This window comes from Hyperolius riggenbachi, chromosome 3, assembly GCF_040937935.1.
Source record: "Hyperolius riggenbachi isolate aHypRig1 chromosome 3, aHypRig1.pri, whole genome shotgun sequence".
NCBI classification, from domain to species: Eukaryota; Metazoa; Chordata; class Amphibia; order Anura; family Hyperoliidae; genus Hyperolius; species Hyperolius riggenbachi.
The window spans coordinates 180,059,629-180,083,702 of record NC_090648.1 but is presented as its reverse complement, the minus strand read 5'-3'; the positions used below and the strand labels follow the sequence as shown (position 1 = coordinate 180,083,702).

Genomic DNA, 24,074 nt, shown 5'->3' with positions numbered 1-24,074 from the left:
AGGACTCTGACTCCGATGACTGCCTTCATAGGTTTGCCTAATAAACACAGTTTATCACTCGGATTGTTGGCCACTGTACACAACATATTGAATGTGAGGATAAGTTCAGTGTCCACAGTAGCCCCCACTTTTCCTGTCAAACCTACAATGGCCTCTGCTGTTTGAAATCATGTATTTGAAAATCACTAATTTGCTGCCAATCAGGATGTGCTATTTACTACTACAAACTGTTGGTTACCTATTAGTTTGGTGATTTCACTGATGAGATGGCGAGAGATCAATAGTGGAAAAACAAACTCACCTCACATTGAAAAAAAGCAGCTCTTAGAACGTGTGCTAACTCCTAAAAAAAAAAAAAAAAAAAAAAAAAAAAAAAATAATGCTATGGGATATACTGGAGGACTAGAAGGCCCTATCCTTATGCAGTATTATTATGCTGCCAAAGTAGAACAGTCCGTGCAATGGGCTTCTCCTAGAGGCATGGTTCTGTGGGTGGACCTTAAAGAGAACCAGAGATGAAGCACCCTCTTGTATTTTACCTTATAAATCAGTGGGAACATGACAGTAAACACCTAATCTGCCCTTTGTTTCATTGTTCTCTGTGTAATCTGACTGTTATCACGTCTGATAAGAATCCCCGACTGAGAAGTCAGGCTGCTCCGTCTAGCTTTGCTACAGAAAGATTATAGCTAAGTCTGTATTCTGTGGTGTTATTTCAAGCCCAAGCCTGCCCCCTTGTGGCTTTGCTATAATGACTCAGCTATAATCATTCCCAGCAAAGCCAGATTTAATTGCTCAGTCTGGGATTCTTGTGACTGCTGTTAACAGACACTTTTAGCAGTGAGGAGGAAACAGAGAGCATGGTAAGTGTTTTCTCTAATGTTCTTACTGATATACATGGTAAAATACACAAGGGTGCTTCGTCTCTGGTTCCCTTTAAGGTGGAGCTGGTTAATCCCTTTACCATTAAGGGTTTTTTTGTGGACCTCTCACTCTGCTATCCAGATCTCACCTGCAGCCCAAACATACAAGAATATTAAAGCAATATTAAGACATACTCTAGATTAGGCTTACGGTACATTCAGGTAGAGAGTCACTTTTCTACAGTTTGGCTTTCTCCCCTGGATATAAGGCGTCTATTTGGATATCTTGGCTATCCTCTGTGGTCAGATATGTATGCAACCTGTGATCAGACAGAAAACTTCTCTCGTGGAGGTTGATTCACTAAACCATGCTATTTTATAGCACGCTTGTTAGAAATATGTTGCGCATGTTAATTTTAGCTCACGCGTGTTATTTTTTTCGCGTGTACAACGTAACGCCAATAGCACAGCGTTACAGCACAGCGCGCATTAAGTAGATAGTTGTGCCACGTTAACGCGCAAAAAACTTTGTTAGTGTGCGTAAAACTTTACGCGTGTTAAACGCATAGCACGACTGTGCCTTAGTTAGCACGGTTTAGTGAATCAACCCCATGGCATGAGTTCAGGGATAAACTCCCTGACAGACATTTTTAGACAGAAATTTTATAATTTTAGTAAAGTAAATGTAAGTAGTAGAACCAAATCCAGGTGTAATATTTACTTCTGTTTTCATTTGATCCATCTGTTGTAGAGGAGGCTTAGCACGCCACAACAGATGTGTTTACATTGGTCTGAGTTTTATGTGTTACATTTCACAAGGCCAGTAGCATCCATATTGTGTGCATGTTGAGTTCACTTGTGAAATCTGAAGGTGACATGACAGTTGTAGAGCTTATTTTTCCTGGAATATGTAGAGAACATTTACAAAGGAAGTGTATTCTCTTGCTGATTAAAGCAGAACTCCGGAAAGCATGGTAAATACACAATTTAAACATGTATGCCGTGAGGAGTGGCGCTGTGAAATCACCACCTCTTTGTTTCCCAGCAGACCGCCCCTTTAAAATTGCCATATTTATAAAGGCAATACGTTTTTACAGTGGAAATTTGTGCTTTGACCATATATCATAGCTACCCTGAAAAAAAATATATAAATAGGTAAATCATAAAGGAAATACTCCATTTACATCACTGCCATACACCACGGCACTTGGCAAGCTGATTTCTGCTTTATGTAGGGATTTTTCCATTACTTTCTCTCCATTAGAAATAATGTAGCATACCACTTTAAATATGGTATATAGCATCAGCAAATAAGAATGTGCAGAAGTCTTTCCATGCCAATACAGGTAGCTCCATTGTGTTCCTTTTGTTGGATCCGGAGTACAGCTATGGTCTGGGCAGCATGTGGGTGGAGCATAGCATGATTTATTCAGGAGGTTTCAGCTTGGCGTAGTTTTGCTGCACTCCTCTTTTCATATAGGTTTGTCATTCAGCTTGATCTATATTGGAGGAGAACACTAGATCATCAACCTTCTTCATGCATATCAGATTGTCTGTAGATCTTGTTCCTATGAGTTATCTCACTTCGAGACTGATGTATTCTAATTCATTAAAGCTGCTGTGACCAGTACATAGATTACCACTGAAGACTGCACCCTATTGATTTCTTGATATATTCTGTAAACCTAAAATCTGTCTCGCCTCACTTGTGGATCATGCAATAAGACTCTACATGGTCATTTCTAAGGAAAGAGGGGAAAAAAATGCAAGGGGGTTCCCACCAAAGCTATACCTATTCTAGCTCTCTAGGCAATAGATTCTGATAATGAACATACTTCCAGCAACAATATGCTGGGTAGAGGGGTGTACTGCAAGGAGGAGGGGCTGATAACGCTTCCTCTTACAAATCATTGTGGTTGTTGCTGGTGGATGCACAAGTTCTACAGGCAACCTGTGGCCCAGTGGGGTGGCCAATATTATATTGGGGTAGAAGTTTATGGCTGAGCACTTAAAATGAGCAATGGAATATAAGGCGCAATGCATTGCAGTCAATAAGAAGCCTAAATATGGTTGCCTGTGTGTAACTCTGTGATCATTTGGAGAAAGTGCAATGTTTTTCTCATAAATGAGTGAACATCTTTCTTGTGTTTGACCAGCAGTTTTACATAAAAGTGTAAACTGTCAATTATATTGGCTTTTTTTCCATTGAAGACACTGCCTTACACATATTGTTTTTGCATGTACAGACATGTTCTGATATCAGTTGACTACAAAAGGCTGGCATGAGGTCAGGTGGAATTGCAGTTGACCGGCTTTGAGGTGTGACTTATCCCCTCTCCCCTCAGACAACTATAGGCCAGCCTCTGGCCCAATGAATAGCCTGGGTAAGGGTCAGGTGGGAAGACTGGGACAAGTTTATGATCACTCAAGGTCATACTCAGGTACCTGGCAGTACACATTCAGAAAGCCCTGGCATACCTCTCTTCAGGTTCATTTTACAGAATAAGTGCTGAAAAGGATGCGGTAATCTTGCACAGAATAAAGCTTTACATTGATGGGCACTTTTAGATTTCCCCCCCCCCCCCAAAGTGAACAGTGATTGACATTTCCAGTGAAGATTATCCATTTCTCCCTTTGGTAAAACTTTGATGATCCTTATTTTATGACTATTCTGAGAGGAAACCATCTAAAGGCCTTTTCTCCACTGAAACATGGAATTTCTAACTCTATTCCCCACTTTTTTGAAAAATTGTAAAACTTGAATAAGATACAACTGAAAAATGTTCAAAGGAATCACAGTCCTTATGAGTACCTGTAAATTCATGATTTCAGGGTCTCTTTCTGAGGAACCTTTGTTTTGTGGATAGAAAACGCTTGACATTTAAGTCCAAACAGTGGGATGGCAGCTTTCTAATCGCCTGACGTGATTATAAACTGAAAATTACGCTTTCACTAAAAGAAAATAATGCAAAAACAAAGACTTTCACAACTTACATGTTCTCAAAGGGGAACCAATTAGAATGAGAGTGTTTCCTGGACAAGTGAGCAGAACGAAAGTGTGTTATTACCGTTATTGCTTTGTGGTTGCGTACAGCTGAGCTTTCCGTTACGATGTTGCAAGTAATGTTTCACCACTCTACACTGTGAACAACAATTTTAATCGCTTGTAACCACAGGAATTATTGTCTCTAACTGAATTCATAATATATGATGTTGTGTTAGTAATGCTATTATCGAGAAATATTAGCATTTTACATTTTGACCTACCATTTAGAATACCACCGTCTTTCAGGAATTGCCTCTTTGGGAATGCAAACCTTTTTTTTCGCCTTTTACTGAAAAAAATATCCCCATACACACATTAGTTAACTCTCCCAAAGTGATCATTTTCATATTGTATTGAGTGACTATATGATGTATGTACACAGTTTGGAAGAATAGTAGCTTTTTTAGGGTAATTCCTATTGTTTTCTGGGAGACCAGGTATAGTTTCTACTGGCTTTAGAACTCTCAGTAAACAAACATTCTGCAGACATTCTGCTGGCACTCTCCCATTTCCCCTCTCCATAGAAAAGTACTGCTGGGTTGAGCTCAGCATGCATGTTTGTATTGGATAATGCTGTGCCCAGCCTACTTATATAGCAGGACAGGAATGTATAGTGTTTCTAAGATTGTTTGTTTAAAGGGAACCCAAGGTGAGTGCAATATGGAAGCTGCCATATTTATTGTCTTTTAAACAATGCAGATTGCCTGGTTCTCCCCCTGATCCTGTGTCTCTAATGGTGGGCATAGACGGGTCGACCGGCGGCTTGGTTAGCCGCCGGATCAACCCCAGCCGCGGGCCTGCCGCGTCCCCGCTCGTGCGCGCGGATCGATTGCCGCCCGTCCCCGCCGGCGGTCTTTATCAGCCGCTCGATTCCCTGCCATTGTCCGCCGGTGGGAATCGAGCGGGCGCGGGTCGAGCGGCATGATCGGGCCAGCTGAATATTATCAAAAAACGTACCGTGTGTCCCCAGCATAATAGTTTTTAGCCATGGACCCTGAACAGGCATGCAGATCAAGTGCTCTGACTCAAGTCTGACAGGGTTAGCTACATGCTTGTTTCGGAGTTGTGACTCAAACACCACTGATGCCAGAAAATTAACAGGACTGCCAGGTATTTTTTTTAAAAGAAATAAATATGGCAGCCTCCATATCAATCTCACATCAGGTTCACTTAAATTTACTTTTTGTGTTGATCACTGAAAAGATCTTTATTATTGTAAATACACCTTTTAGTTTGACCAAACCATAGAACAAAGTGTACCTCATTGGAGCACATAATCGGCTATATTGGCCCTACCACATATAGGGCCAATGTATTTTCTTTAGGCTCGTGGATGGGAACCCACACATATGGGAGTTTAGTAGAAAATCAAACTTACTAAAACAATTAAAAAATAGAAACCGCTATATTATCCCTTTAACATGCTTTTTATCTTTGTTGACTATGTAGTGCAGACATGGCGTAAGCTGTGTTAATGCTGCAATATAATTAATGAGTCTTTGTCCTCTCACTTGTAGAGATACGTGGAGAACTCCAATGTTATGGCCTGTTACAATGAGCTTATTCAGTTAGAATATGGAGAAGTACGTGCACAATTTAAACTAAGGTAAGACTGCCGAGGGGTGGATGTGTCAATGCTGTAGTAAGCAACACTGCACTGAGATGGTGCAAACATTCTTATTTTCATTTTTAAAAAAGTAGTGGCTGCAGTGATCGCCAGCAAATGGGATGTATGCTGCTTTACCACCTACTGTATATTCCGTAAGGGCCCTTTCACACTAGGAGCTGATCCGAGCGTTTTTGACAGATCGCTCCTAGACTGCGTTTCGAAAGGTAACATGATCGTCTATTTGATGTTCATGTTAACTTTCACATTAGACCAGGGGTTTCAAACTCGCGGCCCGCGGGCCATTTGCGGCCCTCGATACAATGTTTTGTGGCCCTCGCTGGAAAAAGCTTCTTTGTAGTTTGCTTCAGTGCTCCAAAGTAATCCGCCACATCCCCGCCGCTAAATGAGGGCTGCAGAGCCCCCAAATCGCCCGGGGGGGCAATCCGCCGGCATTTCCTGGAAGGGGCAGAGCTTTCAGCTTCAGCTCTGCCCCTCCTGACGTCAATCGCTGCCTCTACCCACCCCTCTCTGTGAAGGAAGGGTGAGAGGGGCGGGCAGAGGCGGCGATGCGCCGCGATTGTGAAATTCCTTATGCGGCCAAGCCTCATCCTGAGTTTGCCTCCTGCGGCCCCCCAGGTAAATTGAGTTTGAGACCCCTGCATTAGATGAAGCGTTCCAGAGCGTTGCGTTACAACGAATCTGGGAGTTTCGTAATATCCAGCCGCAGCATTTTCCTGTTGGGCGAATTAGACTTACCGCCGCTGATCAGCGTTGCACTGCAACTTCCCGTCATCACACCGCAGGTCATAACTCATAACATGTGCACGACATCTGTTCATGCACGCGATAGGTGATGTGAAAGAGGTCTAAAGAATACATTTCAATAAAACATCACTGCAAAATCAATTAATTATTCTAATCTTTCAATATTTTTCTAACTTTGCATTTCGTCAAATAAGAAAAATGTAGCCTTTGACTAAACTCCTCCTCCTACGATTTCCCCCCTTCCTCCTTTCCTAGAAGAGGTCCCTGTTCCGTAATTTGGGACAAAGGGTCTGAGTGAGGAGAGTGAGGTCTTGCATCCTCCATTATTGGAGGTAACTCCTTTGTTTACAACCATTTGGGTAGGTTAGATTAGTGAACAGGGTTGTTCCTTTTTTTCCTGCTACCTTCAACTTGCATGGCTGGAGGAGGTGTTGGTTAAAATGTAAAGGAATGGGAGGGGGAGCTGCTGCTTTTTTTTTTTTCTCCCACAGATTAAAGAATGCATTTTTGCTTGTTGAACATGCATTGCGATGCCTGGAAATAAATAGGGAAACCTGCATATGGATGCACAAATCCCTATTCAGAGATGGAGACTGTGAGGTGCAGAGTGAGGAACAGTCACACCCAGCCTTGTGGTGGCATTTGTGCAGCCATACTACCGTAATTAGAGGCATTGCTTTTGTTGATCCATTCTGCTTTATAAAGTCACATACGGAGATGGCAAATAAGATGCAAATAATTCCGACTTGCATGCAGATTTAATGCAAATTGCATGCACTTCTGACAGTTTTGATTTGCCTAGTTCCAAGCTATGTACAGTTTGCATTTAAATGTGAAAGCAAGTCAGAATGACTGTTTGTTTTTTTTTCATTGACCATCTCTGATCATGTATAATAAGTCAGCCTGCAGATATTGTCATAATGTTTCTTATACAGAATAGCACATGTCCTTTATCCAAGTCTACTAACTGAGTAATTGTTTGTTTTTAAGGGCTTGTAATTCATTATTTACTACATTAGAGAAGAGTCAAGAAGCCATTGAAATTACAAATGAGGATCACAAAATACAGGTAGAGTCCGATCAGTGCTTCAATATGCCTAAACCTGTATAAATAAGACATATCAATGTACTTCAACGAATATGTTCTACTATAGCTTCATACGAAGTTCAGTCATTTGTGCTGATTTATTTTTTTCTGAAACAATCCCTTTGTTTTATCCAGTTTTGTAGTCCTAAGCTGTAAATCTAATCGTGCTGGGCTTGGTTACTTAACCTTTATTTACTCCTGCACAAACGCCAGAAGAGAAAACATACATGCAGTGTGTCCTGGTGTTACAAATACAGCAGCTTCATTGCAAGCCTGTGGTGTGCTGTTTTCCTTTCTGCTAGAGTCAGTGGCCACAGTGGAGTACAATTACCTTGTCTATAGCCGGCTCCTCTCCTCTCTGCACTGTCACTTCCCTATCACTGTGCAGCAGCATCTCTCTGTAAGCTCCTGATGCATGTCATGTGACATGGAAGCCCATGGAGGAACTCTGCATCACAGTGATGAGAGAGGGACATAAAGAAAAAAGGAGGTCTACACTTATCCAGAGATCTTTTCTTTTATTACTGGACTATCCACAACTTAAAACAACCACAGGCATCACATAGCTGACATGTTTCGGACAAAGATCAGTCCTTAATCATAGCTAGTTGCATAATGGCATTCTGAACACATATATAGGAGCCTATGCACTTGTTCTAACTCATGGTTCCCGCCCAGAAGGGCGGAGAAGATCCCTGCGTGGGAGAAGGGTGAGATGAGGCAATGAGATCTGCCTCCCCACCTAACCAATGCAAAGATATTCAAAATGTCAAATTGTTTAGAAGTCCCAAAATTAAAACTTGGACAAAATCCTTAATATGATAAAACCATATGCCTGACCATAAAACACCAAAGAACAAACCGAGAAGGACAATGCAGAAAAGGAGAAGACCTGGTGATGGACTAGGTAATTGTGCTTCACTGTGGGTGCTCTGCTTAATCAAAGCGGTACAGAACACTACACCTGCCTGCACTTGTAAAGCTGGGGGGGTTACTGGCTGCACTCTGGTGGGAGGGGGCTTATGAGGTGGAATAGTCAATACAAAGTTCAAAACTATCAGACCACATTTTTTAACAATTATTTATTTATTTTTTAAATCTTGTGATGACAATCACACCATTTGTCTGGACAGCATGTCATTTGGAAGGGCAAACATATGAAATCGCCAGGGAGACTTGGGGCAGGATGCAGCCCGTATATGGCTTAACCTGCTTCTGCACAAGTCCCGGCTATGTTACATGCTATTCCCCCTCCAGGTCCACTTGGATAGTGGCTTCCAGCTATTGCTGGAGGCCGAATTACAGTGTTTTAAAAGTAATTTCAGCTCCATCTTCTGACGTTGCCGAAGTTACTTACTGTGTGCTGCTAAAGCCGTAATACCTATTATGGTCTATGGTGGTGTCGGCTGCGCCCAAATCTCATGCGCTGTTATTACAGTGCTCGTTTATTACTGCTTACTCTTATTATTGCTTTACACAGACATTGGCCATGGAAATGTGATGGTTTTGTTGGTGCACCCTCAACAGGAATTACCTGCCACACCACATTTACACTGTCTGATGATTATTTCAGTTTAAGGTTAAATGTTTTACAGTGGAAATTATCAGGAGTCGTTTGTGTTTCCATAAGCTTTTCCACTACAAAAAATAGTATACAAACATAGAAAAATACCCTTCTTTTTCTGTAGTATTCCATCCCCCCAAAATATGATGGCAGATCCACTTTAAGAGTATGATATGAGTAAAGTCTTGGCTACGTAATGTGAAGCCCGCACACACATTTGGAAGCAGGCTATTGATTTCAGTAGGCTGTGATTTCCCTTCCGGATTAGTGTGCGGGAAAGCACTGCGGATTGCCCCTAGTGCAAATGAGCTCCATCAAAGCCCAAAAAATATTCTCATATTTTTATTTTCAGTTATATAGTATTTTTTATAACATTGCATCATTCTCTAATATTTGCAGTTTACACGCTACTCAGCATTCTAAATGATTTTGCAGAACAGCAGTGAACTTTTGAACCCCTTCTCAGCTGAGAAAAAGAAGATACAATCACTGACAGTTGAGATAACAACCTTCAGAAACAGAGCTCTCTGGTGGTGGAAGTCAATGGCTTTTGGAGTTTCTTAGCTCTTTCTGTACTGGAAACAACATTAGACTTATGTCTCTGCTCCTAATGTTTTATTTCTTAGTTGTACAACACATACAAATCATTATATCATCATTTATTTTTCGCTTCAGTGTCTCTTTAACCACTTAAGGACCAGCCTATGCTGGTCCGATCTGTGCTGCGTGGGCTCTCCAGCCCACCGCACAGATCGCTTTGAAGCCAGGGCGACCAGACTTCCCCCCCCCCCCTTTTTTCCCCACTAGCGGGATGTCCTGCCGGGGGGGTCTGATCGCCGCCGGCCATCTGCGTTTTGCGGGGGGGGCTCCTCAAAGCCCCCCTCCGCAGCCATTTCCGCCCTCTGCCTCCTTACCTCCCTCCCTCTCTCCGTAATGCACAGGTCGGAGTTCCGTCCTGCGCATTGAAGGATAGGCTTCCGCCTATCAGATGCCGGCGATCCCCGGCCAATCAGAGGCCGGGGATCGCCGATCTGCCTTACGGCGCTGCTACGCAGCAGCGCCGTATGATGTAAACAGCGGGGATTTCTTCCCCGCGTGTTTACATTTTGCCGGCGAGCCGCGATCGGCGGCTCTCCGGCTGTTCACAGAGGCACCCTCCGTGAACTGACATGGAAAGGCCTTTTCCATGGTAATCCACTTAAGACCTGCTGACGCCTATGGGCGTTAGCTGGTCGTTAAGTGGTTAACCTTTTTGGGACCACGTGCATCAGATTCTACGCCGCACTTGTGGCTGTTATAGCCTGATGCGGCGTAGAATCTACGCCGGTCCGCAATTTCCACTCCCGACGCGATCGTGCGCACCCGGAGGGGAAGATTAAGCTGTCATATGACAGCCGACATCTCCCCTGAGTGATCAGCAGCCATCGCGTATGGCTGCTGATCACGTGATCACTACGATCGCCGTCCGATCGTAGTGATCAGTTTGACAGCTGCGGCGGCAGGGGGGAAAAGAAGAGGATCCCCTTACCTCCCTGCCGTTTCCGCGACGATTGGCACCCCCCTCCGCTCCGGCCGGCATCTCCGCTCAGTCTGAAGTCAGCGCCGGGTCCCGGCTTGATGACGTCCTCAAGCCGCGATCCGGAACTGATCGTCAGACAGAACGGAGATGCCGGCCGGAGAAGAGGGTCCCGTGCGGCTCATCGCTGGAGCCTGGAAGGTGAGTGAAGGCTGCTGGCAGAAGGGGGAGGCACAGGCCACCATGGGGCGACACCAATCTAGCCAGCCACACACGGGATCCGGCCGCCTGACCCCCCCCCACCCCAAACGTGCGCACCCCCCTCCCGCGCAAAATGCCTGGTCCTTAAGGGGGGTAGGCGGCCGGTCCCGAAAAGGTTAAAGAACAAACGACACCCACGCTAACCTAGAAATAAAAAACACATACGTAGATACATACTACTTCTACTTACATAACTGATGTATTGTGCTATCCACGTAATTATTCCTGTGAATTTTATAAAGGAAAAGCAGAAAATCCTATTCTAGGCAGTGGCCATCTTGCCAAGCTAATGCTGACATCATATTCTCCCTGACTCTTGTTTCCCCCCGCCCCTCCCTTCTCTTGCTCATTGTGTATTCATTAGCTGCCCTCCTCCCAGAGTCTTCAGACACTCCCACTGAGGTGTATACTAACAACTGCACTGTCTTTTTTTTTTTATTTACACATCCAATCACTGAGTCACCTCAGCCATGAATGCAGGATTAGCATCTTTATACTCAGACCAGTTGCTGTTGAAATTAGATTTTTATGGTGACAATACCGCTTTAAAGGCAGTCAAAACATCACTTTGCAGTGCTTTCTGTTTAGAATTATATGTACCTCTTAGCCCGCTATACAAAACTTTATGCTTTCCCATGTCCCAGCTTATCGCCATTGGCTGTTTTCGACGAGCCAGAGTAGGTAAAGAATCCTACTCCTTTACAAATTGTAACATGCTGTTTAAAACGTTTTTGCATTTTTAGTTACATAAAACTGCCAAAACACTTTTGTTGAAACCCTGTTTTTTCTTACAGTACGTGAATCCTGCTTTTGAAAGCATGATGGGTTATCAGAAGGAAGAACTATATGGAAAAGAATTAATTGAAGTGCCTATTAATGAAAAAAAATCTGATTTCTTAGATAATATAAATTCTTGTATCAAATCAGGAAAGGTAATAAAATATTAAGTTGTTTCTTTTTCTTCTGTATGGAGAGATAATTATTATTTAGTAGTACACACTTATACATTTTCCACTGTGCTTTACAACTTTAAACATGGCTTGTTCATATTAATTCATATATTATTTTACTACTGAATAAAATTTAGCTTGTATGTACTCTTTATAACAGGAATGGGAAGGAGTTTACTATGCCAAAAACAAAAGCGGTGACAATATCCAGCAAAATGTGAAGATAATTCCTGTTTTTGGACATCGAGGGTATGTCATTTTGACCTTTTATGGGCATGTAGAGGTAGAAATTTAGATAAATGCACTATGCTTCTTCATATGTACTGATCATTGTCAGTACAAAAGTTTTTCAATAGAAATCCACAATGACCATTTATATATATATATATATATATAAGTAACACTTAGCTGACCACCACTCCGTAGATTGGCAATTTAGAGAACGCCATGAGCTACAATGGTGAAATACATCCCAATCACCAGTTTGCCTTTTTTTCAATAATAGCCTTTATGCAGCTGCACTGAAGTCTACGGCTGTACGTATGCCACTACGAGAAGTAGAAAACGTCAATGTGATGCTAGATTTTTGACTTTGTAACAAACTACAGACAACTTGGAATTGGGGCAACCAACGCAGTTATTGCTGATTCTAACTGGCCCAATACCAAGCTGAAACAAATTGAAACAAAGTCAGGACGTTATAATCTGATTGGCCATCTCACGTGAGAAGTAATGGTCATGGCCAGTGATGCGTGTACCACTTCATAACAGTGTTTGTCACGTTTTCAACCATCATTTAAAGTGTACCAGAGACAAACAAACATACAAGATTTATACATACCTGGGGCTTCTTCCAGCCTTCTCTGCACGATCCCATGTCGCTGTCCTCAGCCTTCTCTATCACCGGTATGGGGTCCCGTAACTTCGGGAAGTCTGTGCATGCGCGGTACCCTCTCTCCAGCGGGTAGTAATACTGCGCAGGCGCAGTACTATTCTCCACGGGAGAGACAGAGGGAGCACACTGCACATGCATAAAACTGGCCGAAGTTACTGGTTCCGGTACCGGCGATAGAGAAGGCTGAGGACAGCGGTGCGGGAGCGATCCATGCTGATAGGGCTGGAAGAAGCCCCAGGTATGTATACATCTTGTATGTATGTTAGTCTCTGGTTTCCTTTAAAGAACCCCTTGACACATGCATACTTGTTTAATATACTCCATTATTTTGAACATTCCTTCATGCTTTTAATTAAAGGACCACTATTGCAGAAAAACTGTAAAATGTAAAATACATGCATATAAAATTCCCCTTTTCCTATGTTATTGTCATTTACAGCAGGCCGTAACTATCTGCATATCTGACAGGTTTTGGACTAGTCCATCTCCTTGTAGGAGATTCTCCGCATTACCTTTATACTTTACAAAAGCAATCCATGGAATGGATCTGTGCAAAGCTGCTGACCAGCCTCTTTACTCATGAGCAGAGTTGAACTGAGCTATTGTCGTTCAGCAAGTGCTTTTGCAAATAAAAGATAAATACTTGAGAACCCCCCATGAGGAGATGGACTACTCCAAATCCTGTCAAATTTTAACTACCTAGTTTCTGTAGGAAAAAAAAAAGTAATTTTCTAAAACATCAGAAACATGTATGCGTAATTAATTAAAACATTAGCTGTGTAACACCAAGTTTGGAAGTAATATGAATATTGGCAATTGTGATGTTGTATTGAGAATGACTACACACAACGTATACAACATTTTTTTGTTGGTGGTACCTGTTAATACTGCAGTACTACCAGTACTACTTACTGCATTGTGTACAGCAGTAGATCATTTGTGAGAAATGGCCAAATGGTTTCCAGCCAAAATATGCTAAAGATTCCGAATCATAAATCTACTTTCAGTGAAATAAATTCATTAAACTGCTTAAAGTGGCATTCTTTATTAAAGTCCCACTTTTCTCTCCCCAAACACCCCCATACATTAGCCTCTTGCTACAGTCCTGAGTTTTTAATGTGAAGCTCAGAGTCACATTGCTGTCTTGAGCTCACTTTGTTCGCTCCCAAGTTTCGATGTGGTAACTGATAAATACAGGATTTATTTGCATGACTTACTGAGGGGGAGAATGGCTCTGTCTGGTGCTCGCCCTTCTGTGCAGCAAATTGCTATGATAAGTAACATTGGCATGCAGGCAGTGAGAGAAGTCTAAGGCTGGTTCAGACGGGCATCTGCAGAGCATTAACCGCCAGCGTTCTGGACTTGGCCTTAAACGCTCCCATTCGAGTGAATGGGAGCGTTTGTACTAGGCTTTTACCAGCGTTTATGCCAACGCAGCGTTCGGGTCCCGATTTTCCCTGGCATGTAGCGTCCTGGGGCAGTTAACCGCCACGGGTAATTTTCCCCTAGGGAAAGAAAAATGCCGACCGCATCTGAAAGCTACGTGAAGGCTGCTGAAAGCCCGAACGTGTAGCCGCTGCAACGCCACCAAACGCAATGCCACAGAAAGCCAGGCAGACGCCCGTGTGAACAAGCCCTTACCCACAGTCCTGTGTGATTGTGAACAAGTTTTTCAAAATCTTGAATATCTCATAATCAGTCTGGATTCGTCCCTTCCCCACATTCTATGTGGAGATGTGCCTGTTCAGACTCACACTGTCTGCATCTGCACAAGGAAATAGAGGCCACTGGCACCTTTTGTAGCTCTGCATCATTTCCTGTGTTTTTGGAACTCCCTTGATTTCATGTGAACCTGTGACTTTAATGTCTACCCCACCTTTCCCTGTTGGACACATACCAATAAGAGTTTATAGACATCAGGAGGTGGAGAGGAGCTCCAAATATGAGAAGTAAAGGCTTTCCAGGGTGCACAATTAAAGGTTTCATGTAAACATCATATGGTCCTGCCTTGCATTAGCAGTTAAATATAATATTGTTGAGAAGTTGTCTTTACAGCAGATATCTAATTTATTGCTGTTGAATACTGAGCTACTCATTTCTGGTTTGGATTTTCATGCAATTACTGTATATGGGAGGGTGTAATTTTCTGCATTGCAGCTTTTATATATGTGAATTTAAATCTGGGTCTCTTTTTGCAGTAAGATCAGACACTATGTGTCTATTAGCCGGCCCTGTAATGACAACAACAAGGTAAGTACCTTTTATGTAACATAAACATAAGCTGCATATCTGCTCCACCGCCTGCAGCATCAAAAGCTCATTGTTGACATTTGTTTTTAGGTAGAGAAACAATGTGAGCGAGTTCAAGCTGAGTCTCAAACAGGTTTGTTCTTCCGGTAATAGGATTAAAATGTTTTCTACAGTCACACTGGTGTAATTTAGTTGAATAAGTGAAACGTCAGTACATGATGGAATTTGTTAAGTTATCAACCTTTTTGGAGGAAAGTCTGAGTGCTGCAACTGACATAAAATAAAACCATTAAGATAGGCAGTGTCTGTGGCAAACTTAAGGTCCGTACACACGCCGGACTTTAGGCAACGACGGGTCCGTCGTTGCCTCCCGCTGGGTGGGCGTGCCAGCGACAGTCCGGCGTGTCGCTCAGAAACAGCCGTATCAGTCTGACGACAGAGCGTACACACGCCGGACTGTCGCTGGCACGCCCGCCCAGCGGGAGGCAACGACGGAACCGTCGTTGCCTAAAGTCCGGCGTGTGTACGGACCTTTACTTCCACCTTTTTAGTTAGCAGAATGGGACATTTTACAAGTCATTGACCCAGGAAAGTTTATTTTTTCATTTTACAGCGCCACAGAATATGTTTGGCACTTTATAAAGCAATAATAATATATTTTCAATGAATTTCCTAAAAATACATTAAAATAATTAATTCTCTAAATGCTACCAAAACAGTCCTCCATTTCTGCTGAAAAAATAGTCAACAGGGTCGCAAGAAGCGTGTGGAAAAACCAAGGCGCAAAATAACTGCCCATGAACTGATAAAAGTCAAGCGTGCAGCTGCCAAGATGCCACTTGCAACCAATTTGGCCATATTTCAGAGATGCAACATCACTGGAGTGCCCAAAAGCACAAGGTGTGCAATACTCACAGACATGGCCAAGGTAAGAAAGGCTGAAAGACGACCACCACTGAACAAGACACACAAGCTGAAACGTCAAGACTGGGCCAAGAAATATCTCAAGACTGATTTTTCTAAGGTTTTATGGACTGATGAAATGAGAGTGATTTTTGATGGGCCAGATGGATGGGCCCGTGGCAGGGTTGGTAAAGGGCAGAGAGCTCCAGTCCGTCTCAGACGCCAGCAAGGTGGAGGTGGAGTACTGGTTTGGGCTAGTATCATCAAAGATGAGCTTGTGGGGCCTTTTCGGGTTGAGGATGGAGTCAAGCTCAACTCCCAGTCCTACTGTCGGTTTCTGGAAAACACCTTCTTCAAGCAGTGGTACACGAAGAAGTCTTCATCCTTCAAGAAAAACATGATTTTCATGCAGGACAATGCTCCATCACACACGTCCAAGTACTCTACAGCGTGGCTGGCAAGAAAGGGTATAAAAGAAGAAAAACTAATGACATGGCCTCCTTGTTCACCAGATCTGAACCCCATTGAGAACCTGTGGTCCATCATAAAATGTGAGATTTACAAGGAGGGAAAACAGTACATCTCTCTGAACAGTGTCTGGGAGGCTTTGGTTGCTGCTGCACGCAATGTTGATGGTGAACAGATCAAAACACTGACAGAATCCATGGATGGCAGGCTTTTGAGTGACCTTGCAAAGAAAGGTGGCTATATTGGTCACTGATTTGTTTTTGTTTTGTTTTTGAATGTCAGAAATTTATATTTGTGAATGTTGAGATGTTATATTGGTTTCACTGGTAAAAATAAATAATTGAAATGGGTATATTTGTTTTTTGTTAAGTTGCCTAATAATTATGCACAGTAATAGTCACCCGCACACACAGATATCCCCCTAAAATAGCTAAAACTAAAAACAAACTAAAAACTACTTTCAAAAATTTTCAGCTTTGATATTAATGAGTTTTTTGGGTTCATTGAGCACATGATGGTTGTTCAATAATAAAATTATTCCTCAAAAATACAACTTACCTAATAATTCTGCACTCCCTGTATACACAAAACAGTTTTAAGACTAAAGGTTTTTTTAGGAACAGTACAAAGTCTTTATTCTTCAGTATAAAATCTTCTCGATTGCAGTCGTGAAATGTAGACCGTTCAATACAAAGATCCACTATACAGAACCATAGGTTGCCTGACATGTGTTTCACGGCCAGAAGCCACTTCCTCAGAGGCACACAAATATGTAGATAACAGGATAGTACCAGGGTTAGGAAACCGCAGTCTGAAGTGAGAAGTGATCCCAAAAGGTGCTGTCCGCAATAGTGCAGTAACAAGGGAACGCTAAATGGTCCGTCTTGTGACCATCTTGCGCTCCCCCATTACTCCGCTATTGCAGACAGCACCTTTTGGCATCACTTCTCACCAAATAATGTGGTTTCCTAACCCTGGTACTACCCTGATATCTACATATTTGCGTGCCTTCTGGCCATGAAACACGTGTCAGGCAACCTATGGTTCTGTATAGTGGATTTTTGTATTGAACTGTCTACATTTCACGACTGCAATCGAGAAGATTTTATACTGAAGAATAAAGACTTTGTGCTGTTCCTAAAAAAAAAAAAAACCTTTAGTCTTAAGACTTTTTTGTGTATATTTTTTGCCTAGTGTGGAGGAACTACACTTAGATATTTTATCTGTGGATATTGATATCTCACACCCAGTGCCATGAAAGTGCCTAGCCCTTTTCTACTGCTTATCTCCACCCACTTCTGTGCGTTAGTACGGAGGATGCGGCAGAAGTGTTCCAATGGTCTTGACAGTTGTGGCTGTTCACGGCGTGGCGTTGTCGCACAGACTTACTTGGAAAGCAGTAAACAGGCCGCACACATTACAGAGAGCTATCCCAAGTTTATTAACGATATAAGGGGTTGACAGCCTTCCATGAAAAACAACTACAACCTTATGGAGGAGGGGGGGGGGACTGGTAGAGCATTAGTTACTAAAATCAATGCAATAATATGGGAAAGCTCTGAAACAGGTTACAAACAGGCATAATGAATTATCTCAGAAAGAGTAACTACATAACATTGTATATGAGTCAGGGCAATAGTTATGCGGAATGGAATAAGAAAAAGTATCAAGTATCATGACCTAAAAGAAGTAACCACAAAAAAAGTTGAACATAGATCCAATAAGTATACCCACTAGCTATAAGAAGGTGCCAAGAGCGTCATCAAAGAAAAACGTGTATGTATGTATTTCCACATAGGCTTGTGTGCAAACTCATAGATGCTCGATGAGTATACTCAAGCAAATAAGTGTCCATGAAAAACATAAATCGCTGCAGAGAAAGTGCCCTGGTGGCTAGGGCAAATGACAGCAATGGACAGTACTGCCAGAGATTCTATCTGAAGCAATAGATGGAGAGCTGCCTGCCTCTCCAGACAGAGGCCACATGTACACAGGAGATGGGTGGGGAAGGGGGGGGGGGGAGTTGTGGTGTTCTCAGTAGGAACACCATGACTGCCACCCCCTCACAGCAAGTAGCCTTGCTGTGAATTGTAAAAACTGCCATTTATTCTACTTTGAGGTCTCATTTTCAGTAGATGTATGTTTTCACATTTTAAACATGCAACATGCCTGATGGGCCATGTTGATTAACGGGATAGTTTGCACCGAGTGTGCTATTTTGTTTGGTGGGAAAACAACTTGCTTTTTTCCACATTTCGCTTGTGTTTTCTGTTACAGTGTACCCATTCCTGTTACTAAAGGTATTAGAGAAGGAAGTGAAGGTAACGTTTTCTAGTGAGAATGCAAAACAGCATTAAAACCTCAAGAGATTTTTTAGACTACACAAAACTAAAATAACTGAACTAGTTCACCAAACATAAGATGGGGCAATCCACAAATCAAAACAAGAATTAACAGGGCTAGCTGATCATCCATACACTTTACCAAAATGTGTTTAGTTACCTTGTTTAATCCTATAATGTATTTTTGTATATTCATGTACTGTATGTGGATTTTTTTTTGAGTGGGCAGTTTGTGTTTCATCAGTGAATACTGCTCTTTACTGCTGATGAGTTTTAGATTGTAGGAATGGTGAGGTTCCTTGTCTAGAAATTGATAAAATAACTCTTAGTAAAGTTCAATAAGGTTCATACAAACATTTGTTGGTCTTCCCACAGATATTCAGAGCTGCAGACACAAGGACAGGCGGAAAGGCTCCCTAGATGTCAGGTCAACCACCTCCCGAGGAAGTGATGGTATGCAAACGTTCAAACAAGAAGAATAGAATCTTAACTGTGTTACAAAATAATGACCTTTTTCTGCAGTAGCTCAAATACAATCTATTGATGAAGGCAGAATAGTGTGAGGTTGGGTCACCATTATTCTTGTTCAGAAGATTATTATTTAGTATTTATTTAGTGCCCACATCTTCCGCAGCGCTGTACAGAGTATATTATCTTGTCACTAACTGTCCCTCTGAGGAGCTCACACTCTAATCCCTACCATAGTCCTATGTCCATGTATGTATCGTGTAGTGTATGTATCATAGACTAGGGCCAATTTAAAGCCAATGGGTACCGCTGTAAAAATAAAAAAGTCAGATACTCACCTAAGGAGAGGGAAGGCCCGGCCCTAATGAGCCTTCCCTCTCCTCTCCCGGAGCCCTCGGTGCTGCGCTGGCTCCCCCGTTCGCATCCGCTGCCGCAGGGACTTCGGAGGTCTTCGGGAGCACTCGGGCTTCCAAAGACGGGCCGCTCCATACTACGCACGCGCGATTGCGTCATAGAGGACGCTCGCGCATGCGTAGTATGGAGCGGCCCGTCTTCGGGAGCCCGAGTGCTCCAGAAGGCTTCCGAAACATCCCTTCGGCAGCGGAAGTGGCAGTATTTGACCGAACTGGTCGAATACTGCTACGGGGGATCCTGCGCGGGACCGGGCACCGGGAGAGGAGAGGGAAGGCTCATTAGGACCGAGCCTTCCCTCTCCTTAGGTGAGTATCTGACTATTTTATTTTTAAAGCTGTACACATTCTGGTTTAAGGCTGGTTTCACAGTGGGACGTTACAGGCGCACGTTAGAGCAGCCTGTAACGCACCCCACCGCACAGCAATGAAAAAGCAATGGGCTGTTCACAGTGCCCACGTTGCGTTACATTGTAACGCTGCGCCATAAGGCAACGTACTGCATGCAGTACTTTACACGCGGCAGAGCCGCGTTAGACTGCTTGCACATGCTCAGTAAAGTTGGGGAGGAGCGGAGAGCGGCCGGGCACATGGCTAATTAATATTCACTGCACTCAGTGACGTGCCAGTGTTTACTTCCTGGAGCGGCCGCTCTGTGCGGCGATTGGCCGGGCGGGACCACGTGATGCCGCATGCGTCCAAGAGTGCGCATCACGGCATCACAGACGCCAGAGTGAGCTGCACAACGCGGCTCACTCTGACGTCCACATCAGAGAGCACCAGGCGTTGCGTTAGGGGCACGTTATGCGACCTTAACGTTCCCTAAAACGCAACGTCCTGGTGTGAAACCAGCCTAAAGGAAAGGAAGGAAGCATACTAATTATAATGCTAAGATTATTGAACCCTTTTTTAATATCTTGCTATTTAAGTTCTAAAAACAAAAAAATGTAAGCACCTTCCTTCCAAGTTTGGGAGTTCCCTTACGTGATGTTTGATCGAAGCCATCCTGTCCTTTCAACCTGCATTCATAAAGCGTTCCCGCATGCGGAAATGCTAAAAACAGCCGACTTTACCGAGCACTGAGCAAAATGTGTATTCATAAAGGCTGTTTCCGCATGCAAAGCTGACTTTACCGAGCAGAGCGATAAATTACCGCATTGTGCGGTGATTCCATGCGGAAATGTAACAAAATGTAAATTCATAAAACTTTACGCAAGCAGTATGCGGACGGGGATTACCACTCCCCTGGATGTAGCAATAAGCATGCGGAGTACATGTAAGTGAATGGGACAGACCTCCCAAGCAGTAGCAGTGAGAACACCGCATGGAGAGACTCTGCCAGCTTCTCCTGTTTCCGCATGCCTACCGACAGCCTAACGCCAGCCTACAGCGGGATATCTCCGCACTCCTATCGCAACTGGCAACGTTTTTATGAATGACCACCCAGAAGGCTGAAATACCGACAGCGGTGTTTCTCCGCACGGATTTAATTTACCGACAGCACTTTTATGAATGATAGCCTGTGAATGTGCTGGTAACTTTCTCAAACACGTAATGAGTTAACAAAAAAGAGGGCTGTTTAGTCAGTTGCAGTAACTAGACTGGTTTATTGCTAGTATATATCAACATTGGGCAGATATGTAGTGGGCACGTACATTATGTGCTAAATTTTACCATCAGCAACACTCAGAACCTGTACAGAACCATATCTCTCACTGTCCTATTCTGAAGCCATGATTTTATTCTTGGTTTTATGCAGAGCTGTAAAGGTTTTAACCTCCGATTAGGTTTTATTGCTGCTTTTGTTCCCAAAAGGATGGATTCTGCTGACTTCCTTTTAAAGGGACACTATGGCGAAAAATTGTAAAATTTTAAATATGTGCAATATATATTTTACTCTGTTTTCCAGAGTAAAATGAACCATAAATTACTTTTCTCCTATGTTGCTGTCACTTACAGTAGGTAGTAAAAAGCCGACAGAAGCGACAGGTTTTGGACTAGTCCATCTCTTCATAGGGGATTCTCAGCAAGGCTTTTGTTCTTTATAAAGATATTCCCTAAAAAGGATTTAAACAATGATGCTGGCCAGCTTCTCTGCTTGCTACGCAGTTTTTTGGCAGTTGGACAGAGCAACTGCCATTTACCAAGTGCTTTTGAAAGTAAATCCCTGAGAATCCCCTATGAAGAGAGTGACTAGTCCAAAAATTGGCACTTCTGTCACATTTCTACTACCTACTGTAAGTGACAGCAACATAGGAGAAAAGTAATTAATGGCTCATTTTACTCTGGAAAAAAAACACTTGTCTGTTTGCAAATATTTAAAATTTTACAATTTTTTGCCATAGTGCCCCTTTAAGTTTATCCTAGTCACCTGAACAGGCAGTGAGGGAAAATGTTCTCATTAAAGAAACCGACCTGACAGAAGTTGTAATTTGTTCTCCCCACATTGCTACTAAAAAGGGTTTTTAAAGTGGAGACACACCCCGATGAAAATTGTATTATGCAAATTAAACACATTGGTTGCAGAGCTCTGCTATGTATTGATAGATGCAAGCCAGTGGCATCCTCAGTAGTGGAGGATCAGTGAGTAGATGGTCAATGCTATGCAAATTGTTCCACGCCCATTCAGTATTATGCACATTGTCTATGCAGATGTATGCCTTGCTGGGATTCAATTGGTAGTTTTTCAAGCTGCATACTTTTGCATACATAATTTGCATAATCTTGTTTAAACGTGTAACTATTTGCATTTGACCATCCCTAGTTGTGAATCACAGGCAGTGTCCCAATACCTATGTAAAAAGATCTGAATTGGAGGCCCCCATAGTGGGCAGTCAGGGCTGATATTGGGCATAAGGTAAATCATACTCTGCCCAAATATAAAAGAGGAACCTGGCTGGAGATCCAAATGGGGATGCAAATTGTTGGCAAGTGTGCATTAAGGAAACTGTGTTGTGTAAATCAGGGCCTTCATGTTGCCAATTCTGACCACCCGTTTTTCATGGCTATAAGTTGCTGTAGCTGACTGGTGATTATCTATTATAACATTCACTACTCTACAAGTGTACTGTGATCTGATGTGGGACCACAGTATACAAACTAAGTGGTTGAATAGGTGCCACAATGTAATTGTAGACAATTAAAGGGACCTCGAGCAGTGCAGAAACTATGGAAAGATGCATATCATTTTAAAGCTCTCTTTCTCCTCTTTCCAATGATATATAAACCGCCACCCTACGCCTTTTAGTTTTCGCTATTTTCGCGATTGAAATTGCAGCGACCGCAATTTCAATCGCAAAAATAGAGAAAACTAAAAGGTGTAGGGCGACTATTTGGGTGTCGCCAGAAAGAGGAGAAAGAGAGCCTTAAAATGATATCCATCTTTCTATAGTTACTTGTATTACACAGGGCGACTTTTTCCTAAAGTCAGCAGCTCCATTTTGCTGAATGGAGCTGCTGACACTGGGGAAAGTGTCGTCCTGTGTAATACAAGTAACTATGGAAAGATGGATATCATTTTAAAGCTCTGTTTCTCCCCTTTCTGGCGACACCTAAATTGTCGCCCTACGCCTTTTAGTTTTCTCTATTTTTGCGATTGAAATCGCGGTTGCGGCAATTTCAATCGCGAAAATAGTGAAAACTAAAAGGCGTAGGGCAGCGGTTTATATATCATTGGAAAGAGGAGAAAGAGAGCTTTAAAATAATATGCATCTTTTCATAGTTTCTGCACTGCTCGGAGTCCCTTTAAATATTTAGAGTGAGACTGAATTGTCTTATGGCAATGTATATTATTAATGCTTGCTCATGTGAGCATTATTCCTATTGTACTCCTAACAAACCTCAGGGTTTTTAGCAATTCTTAAAGTGGTGTTTCACTTGGAAATATTTCCTGTCACTTCCTGTTGAGAGTTCATGTACACAGGAAGTGATGGAAAAGCTCCTTAACAGGAACAATGACAGAAAAATAGAAATGATATATGTGGTGATCAGATGCCATCACAGAAGGAGCACTATACATATGATAATAACCCAGATTAATGCATTGTAGATCACTCCAGGAAAACAATAAAAGGAAGTATGGGTGAAGTAACAGGGTGGAGGCATCACAACTTCTGAGCTATTTATTCATTCTTAAGTTCAAAACCAGATTATTAAATTAAATAGCTATGGAGATATAAATAAAATAAATGATTTCTGATTCTCTCTCTGGCTCTCTATATATGATATACAGTGGCTTGCAAAAGTATTCGGCCCCCTTGAAGTTTTCCACATTTTGTCACATTTACTGCCACAAACATGAATCAATTTTATTGGAATTCCACGTGAAAGACCAATACAAAGTGGTGTACACGTGAGAAGTGGAACAAAAATTATACATGATTCCAAACATTTTTTACAAATCAATAACTGCAAAGTGGGATGTGCATAATTATTCAGCCCCCTGAGTCAATACTTTGTAGAACCACCTTTTGCTGCAATTACAGCTGCCAGACTTTAAGGGCTGGAACCCACAGGAGCGCTTTTGGCAGCGTTTTGGCAGCACTGCGATACGCTAGCAGTTTGCCAAAGCGCTGGGCTAATGTTAATGGATGGGGCAACTTCCACAGGAGCGTTTGCGTTTCCCAGAAACGCAAACGCAGGACCTGCAGCATTTTGGGAGCGTTAGCGCTTCAATGT

At 42.6% G+C, this 24,074-nt stretch overlaps 1 protein-coding gene across 5 annotated transcripts in view; it reads left to right on the top strand.

Annotated features, from left to right (window-relative positions):
• The window catches only part of PDE8A (phosphodiesterase 8A), a 368,631-nt gene that overhangs the window by 279,636 nt on the left and 64,921 nt on the right, over positions 1–24,074 (top strand). For all 5 annotated transcript variants that reach the window (XM_068275373.1, XM_068275372.1, XM_068275370.1 and 2 more), the window contains exons 6-12: positions 5,427–5,515; positions 7,274–7,352; positions 11,506–11,643; positions 11,822–11,910; positions 14,755–14,806; positions 14,897–14,939; positions 18,895–18,972. In XM_068275373.1, coding sequence (XP_068131474.1) covers positions 5,427–5,515; positions 7,274–7,352; positions 11,506–11,643; positions 11,822–11,910; positions 14,755–14,806; positions 14,897–14,939; positions 18,895–18,972 — 568 coding nt within the window. The remainder of the gene's footprint in view (positions 1–5,426; positions 5,516–7,273; positions 7,353–11,505; positions 11,644–11,821; positions 11,911–14,754; positions 14,807–14,896; positions 14,940–18,894; positions 18,973–24,074) is intronic.